Raw genomic sequence first — 21,935 nt, forward strand, 5'->3', positions numbered from 1 at the left:
AGCAAAAAGCAAAAAGAATCCAAAAACTTGAAGATAGTGTAAGGAGCCTCTGGGACAACCTCAAGCGTACCAACATCAGAATTATGGAGGTGCCAGAAGAAGAGAGAGCAAGATACTGAAAACCTATTTGAAGAAATGATGACAAAAACTTCCCCCACCTGGTGAAAGAAAGACTTACAAGTCCAGGAAGCACACAGAACCCCAAACAAAAGGAATCCAAAGAGGACCATACCAAGACACATCATAATTAAAATGCCAAGAGCAAAAGACAAAGAGAGAATATTAAAAGCAAGAAAAAAAGTTAATTACCTACAAGGGAGCACCCATACGATTGTCAGCTGATTTCTCAACAGAAACTATGCAGGCCAGATGGAAGTGGCAAGAAATATTCAAGGTGATGAATAGCAAGAACCTACAACCAAGATTACTCTACCCAGCAAAGCTATCATTCAGAACTGAAGGTCAGATAAAGAGCTTCACAGATAAGAAAAAGCTAAAGGAGTTCATCACCACCAAACCAGTATTATATGAAATGCTGAAAGGTATTCTTTAAGAAGAAGAAAAAGGTAAAGATAATAACTATGAATACATGTGTATTAACAAATGAATCTAAAAATCAAGTGAATAAAAAATCTGATGAACAGAATAAACTGGTGAATATAGTAGAATCAGGGGCATAGAAAGGGAGTGGATCGACAATTCTCAGGGGGAAAAGGGTGTGGGGGGTGCGGGAAGAGACTGGACAAAAATCATGCACTTATGGATGAGGACAGTGCAGGGGGGGCGGGGGGAGGTAAGGGCAGAGGGTGGGGTGGGAACGGGGTGGAGGGGGAGCTATGGGGGGAAAAAAGAGAAACAACTGTAATAATCTGAACAATAAAGATTAAATTTAAAAAAACAAAAAATAAAAAGCAATAATCACCAATATTGTTCTCATATTCCTAAAGGGAATACTGGGGTCAAGACCAGGAGACTGGAGTAGCCATAGCAACTAGTCATAGCTCTAAGCATGACAAGATTAACATGGACAGACAGAATCCATGTCCAACCATCCACATTAGCACAGCTTTGTCCTTAAATTATCACTTAGCATCAAAGACAAAGCTAGGTAGGCCTTTGCCAAAAATTGTCTTAACTGAGTGCTTAACTGTTGTACCTACCCAGATGATGGCATATAGCATAGACTGACACCAGAGACATACATGCCTCAAATGTGTAAAAAGGGGGAAAGCTCAAGGACACATGGGTAGCATTTTCTAGCTGTAAACATTACTTGCTCACTACATATGCCTCTCTGTAAGACTAAAATGTTAGCAAGGTGCCTCCAGAAAGACTAGAAGAGGCCATTATTTTTCTATGTAGGTACAATTTACATTGTTTTACAATTAAAAAGACGTGCTCTAAATCCTGGCATTTTACAATTGAGCTGAGAAAGTAAAAATGTCCTGGGAAGGAAAACAAAGGCTTTCAAGTCAACTGGCCTGGGTTCTGAATACACCACTTAATGAGTAATTAATGTAATTTTCTGCCCTTCCTTTAAGTCCGTGGTCAGCAAACTGTAGCTCGTGAGCCACATGCGGCTCTTTGGACCCTTGAGTGTGGCTCTTCCACAAAATACCACGGCCTGGGCAAGTCTGTTTTGAAGAAGTGGCATTAGAAGTAGTTTAAGTTTAAAAAATTTGGCTCTCAAAAGAAATTTCAATCGTTGTACTGTTGATATTTGGCTGTTGACCGAGTTTGCCGACCACTGCTTTAACTGACACCCCTCACGTGGTTTTAGTATCACATAATAGACCCTGCACTATGTTTGGCAAAGGAGTATTAGAAGATGGAACTTCCTCTCCTGGAGGCCACAGCAGGGGCGAGGTCAAAAAAACTTTCTTTCCTGACCCATCCAACTCTTCAGTGAAGCTTCCAGCACCCTTTGGCAGCTAATTTCTAAGACTCAGTTCTTAGCCCTCTCCAAACCATCATCTACTCCTTGCTACTTAAAAAGTGAGCAACTTCTAACTCCCAACCTAACTTCTAGAAGCCAATTTCATGTCAGACTGCTAGACATTGTCAACACAAATCCTACCAGGACTGCCAGTTCAATGTTTTGCCCCCATTACACTTCAGACAGCTGGGATATATGAGCCAGCCACTTCCTTAGTTCAGTCTAACACTCCCAGCTCCTTGGCCTTCCTGCCAGCACAGGCTACTCCACACCTGCTTACTTGGCAGCCTGACTGAAAAAGTTCCATCAGACTGGACCTACTTCAAGTGTTAACACCTAGTGCAGTTGCACCCTCAACGGTTCCTGTCCTGTAAGCTTCTACTTCCTAAGGTACGAATTTCTTCACCTCAGATTCTTTACATGACCTTTATATAACTCTGCCTTGGCCATCCCCCACTACCCTTGCCATGGCTTATCTTCTCCTGCTAGCTTTTTTCAAAGGACCCTCAACTAAAGATTATTTGCACCCCATTCGCTAAGTGCCTGTGTCATGGATTGCCATCTAGGGAAAGTATGACCAAAAACAAATAACGAACATGCCAATTTGTACTTACTTGTAAAGAACTCCTGTTGTAGCTTAATATGGTTGATCTAAAAATAAATTTCCTAATTAGAAACTAGAGGCCCCTCAGCCCAGCTTGCGTCCTCCAGCAGTCCGGGAGTGGGCCCTAAGCTGGCAGTGACGCTGCAGCAGAGGTGGGAGGGCCGGGAGCAACCTGTATTGAGCATCTGTGCCCTGGTGGTCAGTGTGCATCATAGCAACCTGTCATTCTGCCAGTTTATTTTTATTATATAGGATTCCAGTGGCAACAGCTGGATCAGGTTAAAATAGTGACCAGCTGCCTAACAGGATTTAGAAATTGTTTCCTAAGGGAAATTTTTTCAAACTTTTAGTGTTCAAAACTTACAACAATGTTTTTTATACTGATCACTTACCTCCATTTCCTTATCCAAATGACTACAAATAGTAACCCTCACCCCCACCCCAACAAAAGGGTAGCATTCAGCAACTTTCCCCCGCTGGCTCTATTGAAGTTTAGGGGCTTGTCAGCAAATAACCAAACATAAAAGTGCCTGCCTTTGAACAAGGGAAAATGACTTGAGAAAAAGCCACCTTCAGGTACTTTTCTGGAAGGTTAATTTTGCTCTAAAAATAAAATGGGCCAAAACCGGTTTGGCTCAGTGGATAGAGCGTCGGCCTGCGGACTCAAGGGTCCCAGGTTCGATTCCGGTCAAGGGCATGTACCTTGGTTGCGGGCACATCCCCAGTGGGGGGCGTGCAGGAGGCAGCTGATCGATGTTTCTCTCTCATCGATGTTTCTCTCTATCCCTCTCCCTTCCTCTCTTCCTCTCTGTAAAAAATCAATAAAAATATATTAAAAAAATAAATAAATAAATAAATAAATAAAAATAAAATGGAATAGTCACCATCTTGGGATCTCTTTATTTACTAGAGGCCCAGTGCACAAAATTCATGCATGGGCAGGGCCAGGCAGTGATCGAGGTCTTCCAGCTGCCAGCCAGGGCCTTCCTTCGCTCCACGCCGCCCACTGGTGGTCACCGAACTCCTAAGGGGACACTTTGCATATTAGCCTTTTATATATAGGTTTTCTTAAAAAGTATGTTTATTGATTTCAGAGGAGATAGAAACATTGATGATGAGAATCATTGATTAGCTGCCTCCTACACGCCCCCTCCCTACTGGGGATTGAGCCCACAACCCAGGCATGTGCCCTTGACCAGAATTAAACCCAGAACCCTTCAGTCCACAGGCCAAAGCTCTATTTACTGAGCCAAACCGGCTAAGGGCTTGGGACCTCTTTAAATTAAAGGCCAAAAGGAAGCAAAATATCAATGTTTCCAGAGATTTTCACTGCCTTGTATATATACTAACTCAGATTAAAGACACTAAATGGCCATATTCTAAGACTTTAGTAAAATAATCATACACAATGCTTTAATGTAAGTCAGTTTAAAGATTAAAAGTGATATTCTACACACCTATTTCACATTGGTCTGGGAAACCTTTTTAGCTATGTGTTCCAGATAATTGAAGAGAAAGAACTGGGATACTAAGTGATGTCTAAATAGTGTATTATGAATTTCTGCAATTAGGGCAAAGTTGCATAAAAAAAATTAAGCAGCTATACTGAATTTAACATTTTCAATCTCTTCTCAGAACCTAGGAATGTGCTACAGTTGAGTTCTTTTGAGATATCCAATGAATCTTAAAATAGGATGGAAAGAATTTGTGGACTATAAAATCGTTATTTAACACTATCAGACTGCTTCGATAAAAATATACTCCAACCTTTTTTCTTCAGCTACTTTAATTATAAAAATCTTTCATGTCCCCTTTCCCCCAGAAAATGGAAATCCAGAAGGCAACAGTCCAGTACAAAAATATACAACTGGAAGATATCAACTAGATCTGGAAACTAAATCATGTTCAGAATTCTGAAAAATAAAAGCACATTAAGACAAAGCACTAAACCAGCATTGTAACCAGGAATTTTATCACCTGGGAGGTATCTTCCAAATAACACAGGGCTAGACCACTGTGAAAAATTGAGCCAATGAGCCCGGAATCAGGCTGGGTATACTTTGAAAAATTTATATGATCAATGCTACTCCTGATTAAAAAAACAACATTCTACTAATATGACCCAGGGCTCTACAATAAAAAGCAACCAGGACTTCCCATCCAGATATGGGTATGTCTAAACTACTTTGGTAGGAATGCCATTTACTGATCACACCATCTTTTCAAAATACATTAACAGTAGATAAATTTAATCATAAAATTATCTTTGTCTTCACCTTTCTGTTTAAGACATGGAGGTCAGCAGTAACCCACAATAAGCCAAGAACCAGATTGTTACATATTCCTGAAAGCATAAAAACCAACTATAACCCTTAGTTCCCCTAAATCAGTGGTTCTCAACCTTTCTAATGCCGCAACCCTTTATTACAGTTCCTCATGTTGTGGTGACCCCCAACCATAAAATTATTTTCGTTGCTACTTCATAACTAATTTTGCTACTGTTATGAATCGTAATGTAAATATCTGTTTCCGATGGTCTTAGGCTCTACAACAGCAGTTCTCAACCTGTGGGTCCCACAGGTTGAGAACTGCTAGCAAGGTTGCCTAAGACCATCGGAAAACACAGATATTTACATTACGATTCATAACAGTAGCAAAATTAGTTATAAAGTAGCAACGAAAATAATTTTATGGTTGGGGGTCACCACAACATGAGGAACTGTAATAAAGGGTCGCGGCATTAGAAAGGTTCAGAACCACTGCAAATGATCACCATTAGTGACCTCCAGTGAACATGTGTAACACCACAGGTCAGTTTTAGTGACTGCTTTATCACTTGACTAAGGATGCATGATCAAATTGGCTAGTGGGATTTGTCATTTTTAAAATTATAGTAACATGCCAAAACCGGTTTGGCTCAGTGGATAGAGCGTTGGCCTGCGGACTGAAGGGTCCCGGGTTCGATTCCGGTCAAGGGCATGTACATTGGTTGCGGGCACATCCCCAGTGGGAGGTGTGCGGGAGGCAGCTGATCAGTGTTTCTCTCTCATCGATGTTTCTGGCTCTCTATCCCTCTTCCTTCCTCTCTGTAAAATATCAATAAAATATATTAAAAATTATAGTAACAGAGCTTTTAAAAGCTACAATCTAAATGTACAATGTAAGAGTTTAATACTTTCTTCCATATTTTTTGCAAGCCATAAAAATTGTGCTGGGGCTTTTAAGTGATTGAAAATTTAGGTAACTCCAAGGTTGACTATATCTCAATTTCTCCATTAGCCACATTATACTCATAATTAACCTTTTTACAGAAACGCTTCTTTCTAACAAGACTGTGGAAGTTGTATACTGCCCAAAAAGCCCCATAGATGCCCATTTGTAACAGCAGTGTAATTATTGACACACCATATTACTTCCATGACATTTTAGCTGTCTCGTTTTGTTCCTAACAGGAACAGTATTTAGGCTATGAGGAAATGCCAGAAGACAGTTTAAGGCCCAGAGCTTCCAGCAAATCAGGTAACCTTAAATGTCTTCTGTAACAAGGTTCACACTGAACCTGATACCAATTCTTCCTTGTGACATACAGATTCTCCTCCCTGCTATTTGCATGAAAGATTAAGGACCAAGGGAAATTATCTGTTTAGGACCTAATCTTATGAGATATCCTCATAGAGCGCTGGCTGGTGTGGCTCACTGGTTGAGCAATGTTCTGCCCATTTGAATCCCAGTCATGGAACAAGTCCAGGTTTGTGGGCTCCATATGCGGACAACTGATGTTTGTTTCTCTCTCCCCCTTCCTCTAAAAATCAATTAAAATTCTCTTAAAGTATATGTGTATAGCCTTATAGATTCAACTCCATGCAATGACTTCTCTCATATTAAAGTCAGGATAATTCAAAACTGTCATAAAACAGCACATTTAAGGAAACTAAGCCACAAGACTGTTGCATTATGTTTTAATCTAATTGCACAAAATTTAGCAATTACAGCTCCTCTGGATTTCTAAGAGGAAGGTTATGCATGCCTCCGTATTCAAGTCTGCACTGTTACATTTGAACCATATAGTGAATTTTACATTATAATGGATCTATTTAGAATTCCCATGCAACACCTCAAATCATGTAAAATAAAATGGAAGCAATTTTTAAAGGTTTGTGGAGAGTTCTCATGCTAATGCTAAAAGCCTTTTTATGGGCAACTTTGGGTTATTATGTATTAAAATGCTAACCTTTAAAATGTTGGTCACTGAGTAAGTCTGAAGAAAAAATTTAAGATCACTTAAGTGACAACCAAAAATTCCCTTCACTTCAAAAGCCTCAATTTTGTTTCTTGTAAGATTTGTGTAACCAACTGCTTTCCATGGGACAAGAACTATGGTAATAGTGTGTTTGACTATTACAGTTATGCTATTATTTTATTAATTCAAAAGCACTTTACAAGAAAATATAAGTATGGCTTCCAATAGGAATGTTATACCTGAACTTGATATCAAGCTCACACATTTTAGTTTTGCAAGGAAAAACAGGCTTTCAGGTTAAACAACAATTTGTAACCAAAACTTTAATCCCAAGGATTCTCACAAAACATATTACAAATGACAGCATGAAAAAAAATTTTGCACAGTAACTCAAAGTTCAGCTCTACAATGTACCCTTAAACTGGCAGGACACTGGCATCTTGAATAGTCTCAAACTTCCAAGTGAAGAATGTTACCAATAGCTATGTATTCATATATGGCAATCACACAAGAAATTTATGACCTAAAGCAAAGGTAAACTAACTTTCTTAAAACTTCTTAGATTCTACACTAACTGGACAACATCTGCCCAGTGTAAAGACTAGTTGGATTTTTTTAAACCTCTAATCTAGTTTAAGGGTGCAGCTTTAATTTTTAGCTGCTGGCTTGTGTTCACAGCAGCTTTTGAAGACTGCCTGTTCAACTACAGCTGCGTATTAGATCCCAGCTATGGAAAGTCTTAAATCCAATTTTTGCCAGTTTTGTTTCCACAATATTCAATGTCACACGTTAGCTGGGCAGAAGTTAAGAGGTTTATTATCAGTCTACGCAAGACTGAAGTTCAAAGCAAATTCAATTTTGCTTAAGGGAACATTGTAAAGTAACAATTCTTGATATTACATGCCTCATATGATCCATTTCAAACCATAGAGAATTACATCTTTATGTGTCACTGTTCCAAGACAAACAAATGTGAACAGCTAAAACATCTTAAAAATGCACCAAGCTTATGAAGTCTCAAACAAAACTTGAATTTTCTGTACATACTCCTGTCAAATGAAGTTATTTCCTGTACACCACTCATCTTGCAAACTGGTCTTCTATTTCCTTTCATTTGACCTAGATCGGCTAAAAAAAAACAAAAGCAGAAAAACAGGTTCCATCTGTAACTTGGTGACAGTGACAAAACAGCAAAAGATTTTTATGGTAGAAAATTATAAAATTATATCAAAATGGCTTAATTAGACCTATTTCTGGTTTTAGTACATTAGGTATACAAGGTCTTAAAATAGCTCATCATTAAAGATCTTACCTACGAGACCTAGAGAAGGATCGAGACGGCTTATGATTTCTCTCCCGAGACAGTGATCTCTCTCTTCTCCTATCTCTAGAAAGGGACCTAAAGACAGAGGCAAAAGAAAAATGGGACCCATTCAGGACTATAAACAATAAATATTTCCAATTAAGTCTTTGAAAATGAAGAGTTAGTTAATTCTACTAACTTAATACTGATTCCATGTAACACTTTATCCATTACTAAGAATTCATTACAAGATCCATTACCATTAACCAAGTCATTTAGAAAACAGCACTGCAAACAACACTGCCATTTCTGAGACGGTGGCCAAAAGTCATTTATTTACCTGCTCCGGCTACGGGAGAAGCTTCTCCGTCTTGGAGATCTAAAAGCAGAAACAAGAAAGTTAGGCTAACTGTCAATTAGTATTTATGGCGTGAGGCATTTCCCAACTTTTCAATCTCACTGTTGGGCCCAGTGAATGTGCCGAAGAACTGGCACCCATCGTCAAAAAAAAAAAAAGAAAAAAAAAAAAGAAAAGAAAAGAAAAAAAAAAGGCACAGAAGGATTAAGGAACCAAAAGCTCAAGTGAAAAGCAGGTATTCCAACCATGGACTCACTTTAACAAAGAATGCTTCACAGCAGATCTGTCCAATGCAAAACTTCATGTCAAACTAACTTCACTACCCAAAACACCACACCAAAATGTAGTCCCACAAGTAGTTCCAAAAACAGTACCATAAACCAGTATTTGGAACCCATGCAAACCTATAAGTCCATGACAAGACTTAGGTACCAGGTGGATAGTGTAATTGTGAAAACGCGCTAGGTGTAAATATTGATGCCATTAAGTGCTACATTAGAACTGCATTTGTGATCGTCACATTTAAGGGTGTGTTTAGACTTATCAAAATTACCTTAGCTCTTGGCCCACTTCACCCCCAAATTTTAAAATTTGAAAACTGTTAGTAAAACCATTTAAAGGTGATAGGAGTCAAATTTTTGCTAGAAAGGAAAGCTAAATCTGTTAGTAATTAAAATTTTTAGTTTGGCATCTCACACATGCAAATAAGTTTCACTTGAAGGTCTAGTTACATTATGAGTTCCCTATCACCCTTAAAAGTTTTATTCAAGCAATATATATGTACATTACCATTCAATTATGCACAGCCAGCCTTTGATCCAGAAAAAAAGAATTACTTTAAGCCGCTTACTCCTTATTTTAACCAGCAGTAAACTGTATAAGCAGGAAAAACTTACTAGTTTTGGGTTTCAACAAGCTAGAAATGGTGAGGTGAGGCTGCCGGACTGACGGCCAGGAAGAATTTGCTGAAAAGGTTTTGCCAGATGTTGCGTTGGATTTAGTTGGTTGGCGAAGGGGGTGTTGTGGATTTTTCCTGCTTTTTTGTTAGCCGAAGGCTGCTGCTGTAGTTGTTGTGAAGACATTTGGTAAATAAACAGCTGAGCTGATTGGCCAGGAATGTGTGGGCGGTCGAGGTGGCTGCTGCCGATTTGGTTAAGGTTGGAGAGAAGGCTGAGAGAAAACAGCATGCTCGGGAACCAAAGGGCGGTGCAACCTGACGACTGGCCATGCCTGGGTCATGTGAAACGACACCAGCCAAGCTGAATGGGGCGCGCTGGTCACATGACGCTGAAAGGGCTAGTTGACTGGCTAATGCAGACTCAGAGGGTGGTGAGAAGAGACATGATGGTGACTCTGTAACGGGGTTCATTTTTATTAATAGATGGACCAAAAAGCACAAAAAAAAATGAAAAAAAAAAAAAAACAAGCCATCAGTACAACCATCTATTAGCTAACAAATACTCTATTATGATGGGCAACAGTGTGTTGTTTTTCAAAATAGCAAAAGGGGCAAGATTTTGAACTCCTATCTCCTAGGACTTCACTCACCTTTAAGAGGTAAATTCAGTCCTTCAGAAACTATTTTGGAGATTTGAGGAGATGTGGACTTAGCATCCAGACAACACTGCCTGGTCCAAGAATGATGCCATTGTCAATTATAAAAAAACTGCTCTCTCTCCTATTTGGGTATGAAGAACAGATGACTGGGATTACTTTTTTAGCCCCCTTTATTGGTCAGTGACTTTAGTTTCAAAAAGATTTCTATTTTACCAGTTGTAACACTAAAACAGCTGCCTGATTGATAAATATTACAATCGTGCTAATAGAAAACACATTTTTTGGTGAAGAGCTAGAGTTGAATGTAATGTTTTGTCATTATGGAGTCAAGAAATGGAAAAAGGCCTAAATTGAAGTATAAGGGAAGACTTGGAAAGATGCAACTAGAAGATGAACTAGAAGATAGATCCAAGATAGAAGTTACTGACTACCAACATGAACCTAAAGACAAAAGCCAACACTCAGCACAACTCACATACCCCAAACTACACCCAGCAAATGCTTCATAAAAACCTCCGGTTCTTCACAATAAATTTAAAACCCACCAACAAACTTTGAGAGAAATACCTGCTCCTATTACCTACTCCATTCCACCAATACCTCTAGTCACGCTCTCTCTCAAGTACCTGCGGCGAGGCGGAGGACTCCTTCGCCGATAATCATCTCGAGGGCGACGACCCCAAGAGGGAGGTGGGCCTCGATTTCGACTTCTCTTTTCACCATTCGACAGTTCCACTCTGACTCGGCAGCCACACAGTGTTCTAGGAAGATAAAAACATCATTACATTTAAAGCAGCCAAACCAACTTTCTAAAAGATGTATATTAAAGCAAAAAGCACTTCTAGTTAAGAACACATTTGAATGCCTGCAGAATACTTAACACCAAAACAGGTTTTAGTTCCCTTATTTTTTTCTTAAAGGAAACCAACTTCTTTACATTTTATTGCTTTGTTAGGAGTCAGTCTGATCATTGGGCTCAATGTTAATTTGTTAATAGTTGTAATTTAAGTGTGAAAACACGTAGAATAATCCTTAAAGAACTAGTTCATCTATACATTCTGTGTGACTTCTTCCTTTGAGGTCCCATCACTTGTTTACGACTCTTACCCTATATTGCTGGTCTCTCCACTCCATCCCTGTTCACGTAAACAGCAATAAATAGGACAGAAGACATTTGTACATTTTATTTTACATCACCCCTCTCCCTCATTTATCACAATAGTTGAAATAAAAAATTCCAACAGCCATTACATTTAGATAAGCCAGTGACTGGGAAGAGGTGCAACCCTGGAACTATGTCTCTGCAATCTGCTTGGATAAACAAGCTTTTCTACAGCCAGCCCTCCGAACATTTAATTTTAGGATCGAAATCCAATGGTTTCAAATGCCAACCAAATAGAAGGGGGAAGGGCAACACCTGCTCACTATTAAAACTCGGGTATTAGCAGCCAGCTAAGGGAAATTGCTAAATAAGCCAGACTTCCTAAAAGAAGCACTCCAAACACATAAAAGATAATGGTGCAGCAAACCCCATGTAAGCATCATCCAGCTAAAATCATCAATACAGGGCCATTCTTAAAGAACGTATGATTCCACAGCTGTTTTAGAATCAATTCAAAGTTGACACTTCGGAGAATTTAGATTAAAATGTTTCGACCATTTTTTGGATGCAGCTATACACCCACCAAGAATTGACCATTAAACTTAATTATTTTCTTCAATGGCCAACTGAATAAAAAGAATCTTCCTACTTATCTCCACTAAAACTGTTCGGTCCTTTTTTTATTGCAAAAAAAGGTGTACACAAATTTCCAGTAAAATCAATTTCAGATAACCAAGAAGCCACTCAGAACCATTATCCTAGAGATTTTTAAACATTAAAAACTTAAGCGACATATTTAAATCAACGATTAAATTACCTCCCATCTAGCTCTCGAACAGCATCGGCTGCATCTCGGGGATCTTCAAATTCAACAAAAGCAAAGCCAGGCGGGTTTCTGGCAACCCACACACTTCTGAGTGGTCCATAATAGCCAAAAGCTCGTTCCAATTCAGTCTTGTTACCGTTGTTTCCAAGATTACCCACATACACCTTACAATCCAATGGACAGGAATCACGATGCATTTCTGTAAAATTAAAAAACAAAACCAAAATATTGAAGATTTAACCAAATAATCTACATACACAGTGAAACACAGACCCTTAGGAAAGACTGCCAAAATACTAAAAACCTAATTAAGTAAAATTAGCACCCTCGAAACATCCATTTCTCCGTTAAATGCTAAGTGACAGAAGCCCGAGACAGAAGTGCATAGATCACGATCCCATCTATTATGAAATGTCCCAAACAGGTAAACCCAGGGACATGTTATACTTATACAGGAATTAACTGCACTTAAAGTCGCCTGCGCAGCGGTCCCAATCACCTTGGAGGCCGGTTTCAACTGCTTGAAAGAGCGGCCTCTTCAATAACTCAGTTTAGGGACTATTCGGACACCCCGTTCTTCTCCCCTTGGGCTTATCCAATTAAAAAACCAGCCTAGACACATCCTATTTGCGTGACCCCACCCTGTGCCCAGGAGCTGAGAACAAACCACTGCTGGAGACTGATTTTTTAAAAAACTTTCTGTGGCCAGTTTCAGGCCTACGGGCTACCGGGAAGCAGCTACAGAAACAATGCTGCCCACAAAAGATGGGTTTAAAAGTAAGACTGGGTTCAAGGAGTAAAGAGTGGAGTCAAATTAAAATAACATGAAAATGTGAGTGCAGAAATCACTTACTGTGGATCGAAATTTCCAGTCTTTTTATAGGTTAAGTCTTTATTATTGAAAATATTACATTATGCTCACTTTTTTTCCTCCATTGACCCCTTCCAGCCCAAAATTCCAGTCTTAACTAGAGCCCAGTGACAAAAACCCTGGAAGCTTAAGTAAACGTGGGGCGGAAAAAAAAGGCGCCATAAATTGAAAGGCCGCGCGGCCTGGAGTACGATTCGGTTACCAGCTCCCCCGCTGCCTTAATTCTCGGGTAACCTCACCCCCCGGCGCATCTCCCCACAAAGGTACATGAACCCCCTCCCTCAAGGCCGGGACCCGCCCGGGTGGGCTTCAAGCCCGCCGCCGCCCGCGCCGAACGTCACAAAATGGCGGCGGCGGCCCTTTGTCTCAATCTGGCACCGCCATTGGGCCCGACCCCACCTCGGCACTGTTACGTTTCACTTCCCACTTCACTCCTTTGGACCCGGTCTCTTACCGAGATCTTGAGTTAGAAATGCGGCGGCTGAAGTCCACACACCCTCGGACGGCTCTTCAGCTTCCCTCCGCCCGGCTCCACAGGTCCCCTCACCTCCCCGGCGTCCACGAAATGGCGGACCACCGCCTTCTCCTCGCCCTTATTTATACGCCATGCTGCAGTCACATGATTGGACAGGATCGCCCAATGAGAGGTCGCGGAGGCCGTGACGCAGGGGCTGCGAACACGACTAACCGCGCGGTAGCTGGGAGCGCGCTCGGGCCGCGCCGTGGGGTCTGTGGGATCCCAGCCGCGCGCCCGTGGCCTCGCGCCTAGCGCTCCCAAGGGGTTCTTCCTCCTTCCCCCACCTCTCCAAGTTCTTTTCCGTCTCCCCTCCCTCATCCCCAAACGGGCTGGAGCTGTGACCACTGCCGCCACTCCCCTAAGCGGATAGAGCCGTTGGCTCTAATAAGATTTAGGTCTTGGATGAATTCAATACTTGATCCTCGCCCGCGGTTTGGCTGGAACTAAGACCATCGCGCTTACAAACGTGCTTCCGAGTTGCTCCCAAGGTCACGGAGATGTGACCGAGCTGCCACCAGCTGTGGCCGCCAAGTCCTACGCTTATGGGAAAGCCCGGTCCTGGAAAGCCTGCCACTCGGGCTGGTTTCCCGCCTCTCACCCCAACTGCGGGATTTGGCCGCGACGGCGGCGTTACCGTCTGCCTGGACTCTCACGATGTGTAATAGAAACTCTACGGCAAATGAGACCGGGCAGGCCATCTGGAACTATCTTTAGCGAATAACAATAGAAGGAAGTTCCTGGGGACGACTGAATTAAATTCTAAGCCTCCAAACAAATGCCAGGAAGGGCACCTCTGGTCTTCCTCCTGGAAAAGGGGGTGGTGGGCTCCGTGGGCCACTCACGCCTTCCTGCTCTCCACTCCCGCTAGGAAGACAGAGCCGCAGGAGTAATAAACTATTGGGAGAGAAATGCCGCGATTGTGTTAGAAAATCACCAAGATCTCCCCGCCCCCCCCCCCCCCCCCCCCCCGGGAGCCCTGCGCTCAGCTAGGGAGTTGGTTCCCTCTACCTCCTTGCGGGAGAGTCTTACTTACCTATTGCTAAACTATTTAAATATGCTCTCGACAGAAAAAAAAAACACACAAACAAACAACAAAAATAACCTGTATTTTAAGTCATTAACTGAAAGATATGCTAATTATTTTCTTGTCTTATCTCTCCCAGATGTTTTCCTTGGAAGCCTTATCTCTCTTATTGTGGCCCTAAAAGGATTTTCCATAGTGGGGAGGGGAAAAACAAAGGAAGATTTAATCGCCCTGAGCCTTCGTTTTCTCAGGTGTGAAATGGGGATTTCATAGCGAGGGGAGAAGGGGAATGGGAACTCCATGGCTGAGCAGGCCCTGTGCTGGCCTCACCTGGGAGGGGGATTCTGGCAAACCCTGTCTCTTTCCCTCTGGCTTTTCTTTCATCCTCTAAGTGTTTTTCTCTTCTGGCTCCCCTAGGTTTGCCTTCACTTGCTCCTCTCCTTACCTTTTCTCTTTATAATTTTTTCTTCTGCCAAAGCAAAGTCAAATAGTCCTGGATTTGGACCCCAGCTCCACTGCTACTTACAGCTAAAGTGTCTTAGCCCAGCCCGTGTGGCTCACTGGTTGACCCTGTGAACCAGGAGGTCACGGTGGAATCCCAGTCAGGGCACATGCCCAGGTTTCAGGCTCAATCCCTAGTGTGGGGTAGGCAGCCAATCACTAATTCTCTCTCATCATTGATGTTTCTCCCTCCCTCTCCCTCTCCCTTTCACTCTGAAATCAGTAAAAATATATTTTAAAAATAAATCAAGTGTCTCAAAAAGAATCCCTCCCATCTCAGAATTAATTTCCACCTCCTTTCACTCTTTCTAAAAAAATAAAAAATAAAAAAATCAATGGGGAAAATATCCTCGGCTGAGGATTTACAAAACAAAAACGCTTTTAAACAAATATTTTAACTTTATTATTGATAGAAAATGCTGCCTCTTTTTAAATATCCCTTTCACATCTCAGTATCGCATCCTTTCCCCACCATTTTCCCTGTTTTTGTTAGTGTGTGTAATGCTAGCTAGTCTAGCATGCATCTTTCAATGGGGCACTCTTAATTACTGTGTTCAGGAGTACATTTTGAACCGCCTCTGGCTAGCCACACACGCTTTCCATCTCCTGGTGACTGCAGCTAAATGAATTAGCCATTTAAATTCTGGAATATTTGAATGTTGCTTTGATTTTATTGGACCACCAACCATTCTTGTCTGAACCCTAGAAAACCTGATGCTTTAAGAAAGACCTATCAGAATTTCTTGGTGGGACGGAATGGAAATATGTATTGTAGGAAACATCTCTTGATTTTTCTTGGGGGAACTACCTTTCTCACAAGTAGACCATGTTATTGATTCAGATGTGGTTGGGCCCTACAACCCACTGGGTAGGGAAATGGCCACCGCTGGTTAATTAAGTCATTCCAGTTCGTAGCTACCTACCCTCACCCCCATTAGACATGATGAATAATCCAATCAGAAAAGTGACTAATTCCAGCATTGCTGCGAGGCCAGCCAGAGAGGGGCATGCTCATTTCTTCTGGGGTCCTGAGCCAGGGCAGCCATCCCATTTCCCGATGTTTCCCAACAGGAAGAAGCAGCCTGAGGTAGACCCAACCTAAGGCAGAGCGAGCTGAGAGATCGCAATGAGGAGCCCTGGGCCTCTTGTTGTAGAAGCCCTGGGCCCAGTTCCGCTTTTGGAATTCCCAGTTATTTGAACATGCAAGCTCTCTACCTCTTCCCCAACTTGCCTAAACCACTTTGACTTTATTTCCGCGCCCCGTCACTTGCACACAGAAAGATTCCAAATATAGAAATTACTCTGACACACTTCTCACTACCTCAAGTTGAGAACCGTGGCATTAAGTAATCTTCCAATTCTAAAAAATTCATCCGATACCAATAAACTAAATAGTTGGGTTTTTTTTAATTTAAGGAAAAAAAATTACTGATGGCCAGGCATTAATACCTATGTATAAGAATTAATACTTTAAATACTGTAGTTGACTTCAAGGAAAATCTAGTAAGAGCTAAGTCCATAACAATAATTCATTCGCTACTTGGTTCAATGTCCTGGAAAAAGCACAGTCAATAAAGGGTTATTTACAGAGGTATGGGCACGGTTAAGGAAACCCACAAGCAAAGGCAGGACACCTGGGTGATGCAACCTAGAAGTCAGCTTCCCAGGGCACAGAGCAGAGAAGATGGGGGAAAGACAATCAAGGGCTATGCTGTTTAATACAGCAACCATTAGGCATATGTCACCATTTCAGTCCAAACTGAGATGTGTTGTAAATGTAATATATATGCTGGATTTCAAACAGTATAAAAAGAAAGAAATGTAAAATATCTCATAAATTTTTATATTCATTACATGTAGAGATGATAACTTTTTTATGTATTGGGTTAAAAACTACATTATTAAAATTAACTTCATCTATGTCTTTATATTTTTTTACCTGTGGCTATTAGAATACTTAAAATTATATGTGTGGCTTGCATTATATTTCTATTGGGCAGTGTTGATCTACCAGGACAAATGGAAAATAGCCGCACACAATTACAACAAATAATCATTTAAAATCTAATTTTAGCCCTGGCTGGTATGGCTCCAAAGGGTCTCAGGTTTGGTTTGATTCCTGGTCAGGATATATGCCCAGGTTGCAGGTTCAATGCTAGGTTGGGTTGTGTGCGGGAGGCAACCAATCAATGTTTCTCGTTTCTCTCTCTCCCACCCCCTTACTCTAAGATCAATTTAAAAAATTAAAAAATACTCATTTTAGCCATACAGTTTAACTTATATGTTGAATCTAAAAACAACAACAAAAGAACGAACAAAATAAAAACAGACTCATAGAAACAGGGATGGCCCTAACTGGTTTGGCTCAGTGGATAGAGCGTCAGCCTGTGGACTGAAGGGTCCCAGGTTCGATTCCGGTCAAGGGCATGTACCTTGGTTGCAGGCACATCCGCAGTAGGGGGTGTGCAGGAGGCAGCTGATCGATGTTTCTCTCTCATCGATGTTTCTAACTCTCTATCCTTCTCCCTTCCTCTCTGTAAGAAATCAATAAAATATATTTTAAAAAAAAAAAAAGAAAAGAAAAAAAAGAAACAGGGATGGTTACCAGAAGGAAGTGTTGTGAGGGGATGGGTGAAAAGGTGAAGAGGAATAAAGTCAATAATATTGTGATAAGTTTGCATGTTGACGATGATTACTAGAATTTGTGGAATGATCACATTATAAGTAAGGTATAAAAATGTTGAATCACTGTATTGTATACTGAAACTAATATAACTAATATAATATTGTATACAAACTAATAATATTTTAAAAATCAACAGAACTTTAATAAAATAAATTCTCAGGAGAAAATAAATAAATGAAGTTCCATATCCTGGAAGATTATGTGAAAATAGTGTTTCTGCAAATTACATAGTGTTAAGCTTTAAAAAAATATTTTTGATATTTTGAGATAGCACCCTTCTATGTATTTTTATATGATTCCTTGAAACAGTTTTTTTGGATCATATTACATAGTTAACATTCATTCATTCAAGAATTATTTGTAGGTACCCTCTATTTTCCAAACACTGAGATGGATTTAGAGGAAAAAGTAATAAGCCAAAACAAAGCCTCAGGCTGCCAGTATGGGTCTAAGTTCCAATATAGAGGAAAATCAGAGAAAGAATCACACAGGTAGTTGTGAAATTATTTATGGTCTGGAAAGGGAAAAAGTGCCTTAAGAACATATCATAGGAGAGATTGGCCTGATTATATGAACCAAAGAAGGCTTCCCAGAGGAGGTGGTGATTGAACAAAAGCAGGAGATAATAGGCAAAGCTTGTGATAGGAGTGAGGGAATGTTCCTGGAAGAGGGTACAGAATGTATAAAGTTCCCGTAGTAAGTTAAAGGGATTAAAAAAAGAAAGCCAGTGTGGCTAAGCACAAAAGTGAGGGAGAGACTTAAAATTTTATTAATAATACTAGAGGCCTGGTGCACGAAATTCGTGCATGGGGGTGGGGGGATCCCTCAGCCCAGCCTGCACCCTCTTGCAATCTTGGGGGATGTCCAACTGCTAGTTTAGGCCTGTGGGATCAGGCCTAAACTGGCAGTCGGACATCCCTCTCGCAATCCAGGACCACTGGCTCCTAACCACTCGCCTGCCTGCCTGATTGCCCCTAACCACTCACCTGCCTGCATGATCACCCCTAACTGCCTCTGCCTGCCTGCTTGATTCCTAACTGCTCACTTGCCTGCCTTATCACCCCTAACTACTCACCTGCCTGCCTGATTGCCCCTAACCACTCACCTGCCTGCATGATCACCCCTAACTGCTCGCCTACCTGCCTGATTGCCCCTAACCGCCTCTTCCTTGGCCCCTGTCAAGGCGACTTTGTCCAGAAGGACATCCGGAATGACATCTGGAAGGTAATTCGGCTGTCTGGTCTAATTAGCATATTACACTTTTATTATTATAGATGTAAAATGTTCATTTTATACATGTATTTATTCATATATCAACAACTACTTACCAAGTGCCTACTAAATGCTTTCAATAAAGCAAAGATGAGCCTGGCTGGTATGGCTCAGTGGTTGATCATTGACCTATGAACCAGGAAGTCATTGATCATTGACCTATGAACCAGGAAGTCGATTCCTGGTTAGGACACATGCCTGGGTTTAGGTCTCAATCCCCAATAGGGGGCATGCAGGAGGCAGCCAATCAATTATTCTCTCTCATTATTGATGTTTCTATCTCTTCCCTCTCCCTTCTTCTCTGAAATCAATAAATATATAGATATTTTAAAAGCAAAGATGAATCAATCACAGTCATTGTCAATAAACATTAATTGAGTATTATATTTCTTTCTGGAAGGCTCGGAGAGATGCTATAATGGTATGTTAGAAGTATGTGTACCAAGGAGACTTTCTCCCTCCTCCAATAGAAGATTCCAGGTGATAACTGGACGTTTTATTTAATGAGGGGGGCTCTTTTATCTGGAAAGGCATAATGATTGATTTTGGTGTTTTAATTAATATTATATTTATCAAAGTTTCAAATCTTCAAATTCTTTCAATAGTTAAACCAACCCTCCAATCATTGTTATTTTATTTTCTGAAAATCTAATGTGTCCTTTAAATATATATATTTTTATTGATTTCAGAAAAGAAGGGAGAGGGAGAGAGAGATAGAAACATCAATGATGAGAGAATCATCGGCTGATCCTGCACGCTTCCTACTGGAGATGGAGCCTGCAGCCCGCAACCTGGGCATGTGCCCTTACTTGGAATCAAACTGTGACCTCCTGTTTCATAGGTCAAAGCTCAACCACTGAGCCATGCTGGCTGGGCTAATGTTTGTTAATAACATCAATAATAACCATTGTCCTTAATAAAGTTTTAATTGAATCAGAAGTTAAGCAAAACTTCCCTAAATAATTAGCCTTACTACACACTTAATGAATGTAATTACTTTAAATATATCAAGCAACATTTGTACATTTAATTTTCTGAAACATTTCAAAGGTCTATAATGGCTTACTTAAAATTCTAACAAGGAAGATATCCCATGTGCATGGATTGGAAGACTTACTATGGTAGTAATATTGTTAAGATGACAATACTACCCAAAGCAATCTACAGATGCAGTGCAATCCCTATCAAAATTCTACAGGCTTTTTTTTTTTCCAGAAATGGAAAAGCCAATACTCAAATTCATATGGATTTTAAAGGGGCCCCAAGTAGCCAAAAGTAATATTTAAAAATAAGGACAGCCCTAACCAGTTTGGCTCAGTGGATAGAGCGTCGGCCTGCGGACTGAAAGGTTCCAGGTTTGATTCTGGTCAAGGGCACGTACCTTGGTTGTGGGCACATCCCCAGTGGGAGGTGTGCAGGAGGCAGCTGATCAATGTTTCTCTCTCATCGATGTTTCTAACTCTCTATCCCTCTCCTTTCCTCTCTGTAAAAAAATCAATAAAATATATTTAAAAATAAATAAATAAGGACAAATTTGGAGTACTTAGACTTCACAATTTCAAAACTTACTACAAAGCTATATAATCAATATATTGTGGTACTAGCATAAGGGTAGACATATATAGACCAATGGAATGGAAGTGAAGGTACAGAAATAAACTCATCTACATATATAAAAGCCTAAGCCACCGAACAACCGAATAACCAGTTGACCGATCACTATGACATGCACTGACCATCAGGGGGCACACGCTCAATGCAGGAGCTGCCCCCTGGTGGTCAGTGCACTCCCACAGCCAATCTCTTGTGGCCCCTCCTCCACCCCCTGCTGGCCAGCCAACCTTTCGCAGCCTCCCCTTCCCCCACCCAGCTGGCCTCCCGTAATTCCTCCCCCCGCCCGGCCCCTCCCCCCCTGATTGGCCCTGATTGGGGGGGCCAGCTGGCCAGCCTCCTGGGGTCCCTCCCCCAGACCGGCCGGCCCCCCAATAGGCCTTGATCACTGGCCAGGCCAAGGGACCCTACCCATGCACGAATTCATGCACCGGGCCTCTAATACATCTATATAAGTAAACCCATAGCTAACTGATTTTTGATAAGGGCCAAGACTATTCAATATGGAAAGAATAATCTCTTCAACAAATGGGGCTTGTAAAACTGGATTTCCACATGCAAAAAAAAAAAAAAAAATGAAGTTGGAACCCTTCTTCATACCATATACAAAAATTAACTGCAAAGGGATCAATAACCTAAGAATTAGATCTAAAACCTTAAGGTCTTATAAGAAAACATAGGGGTAAATCTTCCTGACCTTGGATTTGGTGATGGATTCCTAGATATGACAAGCACAGGCAACAAAAGCATAAGCAACAAAAGAAAAAAAATAGTTAAATTGTCTTCATCAAAATTAAAAATGTTTGTGCATTAAAGGGCATTAAACTGAAAAGGCAACTGTTGTGTAATAAAGAATTTGTCTGGTCTTTGTCCCAGGTTCCTGGCATTGAGCTTCTAAAACCCTTGGAATTTCCGGAGCAAACACATGATTAGGAGGTTGGGACTTTGAGCCAGCTCTACTCTGGGGGGAGAAATGGGGGTTGGAGACTGAGTTCAGTCATTAGCCAATGAGTTAATCAGTCATGCCTATGTAATGAAACTCCCATTAAAAACTGTGAACTGGCCAAAACCGGTTTGGCTCAGTGGATAGGGCGTCGGCCTGCGGACTGAAGGGTCCCGGGTTCGATTCCGGTCAAGGGCATGTACCTTGGTTGCAGGCACATCCTCAATGGGAGGTGTGCAGGAGGCAGCTGATCGATGTTTCTCTCTCATTGATGTTTCTGGCTCTCTATCCCTCTCCCTTCCTCTCTGTGAAATATCAATAAAATATATTAAAAAACAAAAAAACTGTGAACTGAAGCTCCGTGGAGCTTCCTGATGGGTGAACAAATGGATGTGCTGGGAGGGTGATGTACCTGATTCTATGAGGAGGGGGTACAGAAGCTCTGCGTTGGGGACCCTTCCAGCCCTTGCCCTATGCATTTCTCTGCTTGGCTATTCCTGAACTGTATGCTTTATAATAAAAGTGGAACAGCAAGTATAGTGGTTTCTCATGAATTATCAAACCTGAGTGGGAACCCCTATATT

General features: G+C 41.1%; 1 protein-coding gene across 1 annotated transcript; it reads right to left on the reverse strand.

Moving 5' to 3' along the window:
- Positions 1–6,483: 6,483 nt before the first annotated feature.
- Positions 6,484–13,385, reverse strand: SRSF3 (serine and arginine rich splicing factor 3). The gene is made up of 6 exons (XM_080663534.1): positions 13,252–13,385; positions 11,918–12,125; positions 10,625–10,759; positions 8,424–8,462; positions 8,093–8,179; positions 6,484–7,908 (listed from the first exon to the last, which is right to left on the reverse strand). Exons 2-6 carry the CDS (start codon positions 12,121–12,123, stop codon positions 7,881–7,883), a joined length of 495 nt encoding a protein of 164 aa, XP_080519660.1. The 5' UTR covers positions 12,124–12,125; positions 13,252–13,385; the 3' UTR covers positions 6,484–7,880.
- Positions 13,386–21,935: the final 8,550 nt, after the last annotated feature.

This window comes from Plecotus auritus, assembly GCF_963455305.1.
Source record: "Plecotus auritus genome assembly, chromosome: 4".
NCBI lineage: Eukaryota > Metazoa > Chordata > Mammalia > Chiroptera > Vespertilionidae > Plecotus > Plecotus auritus.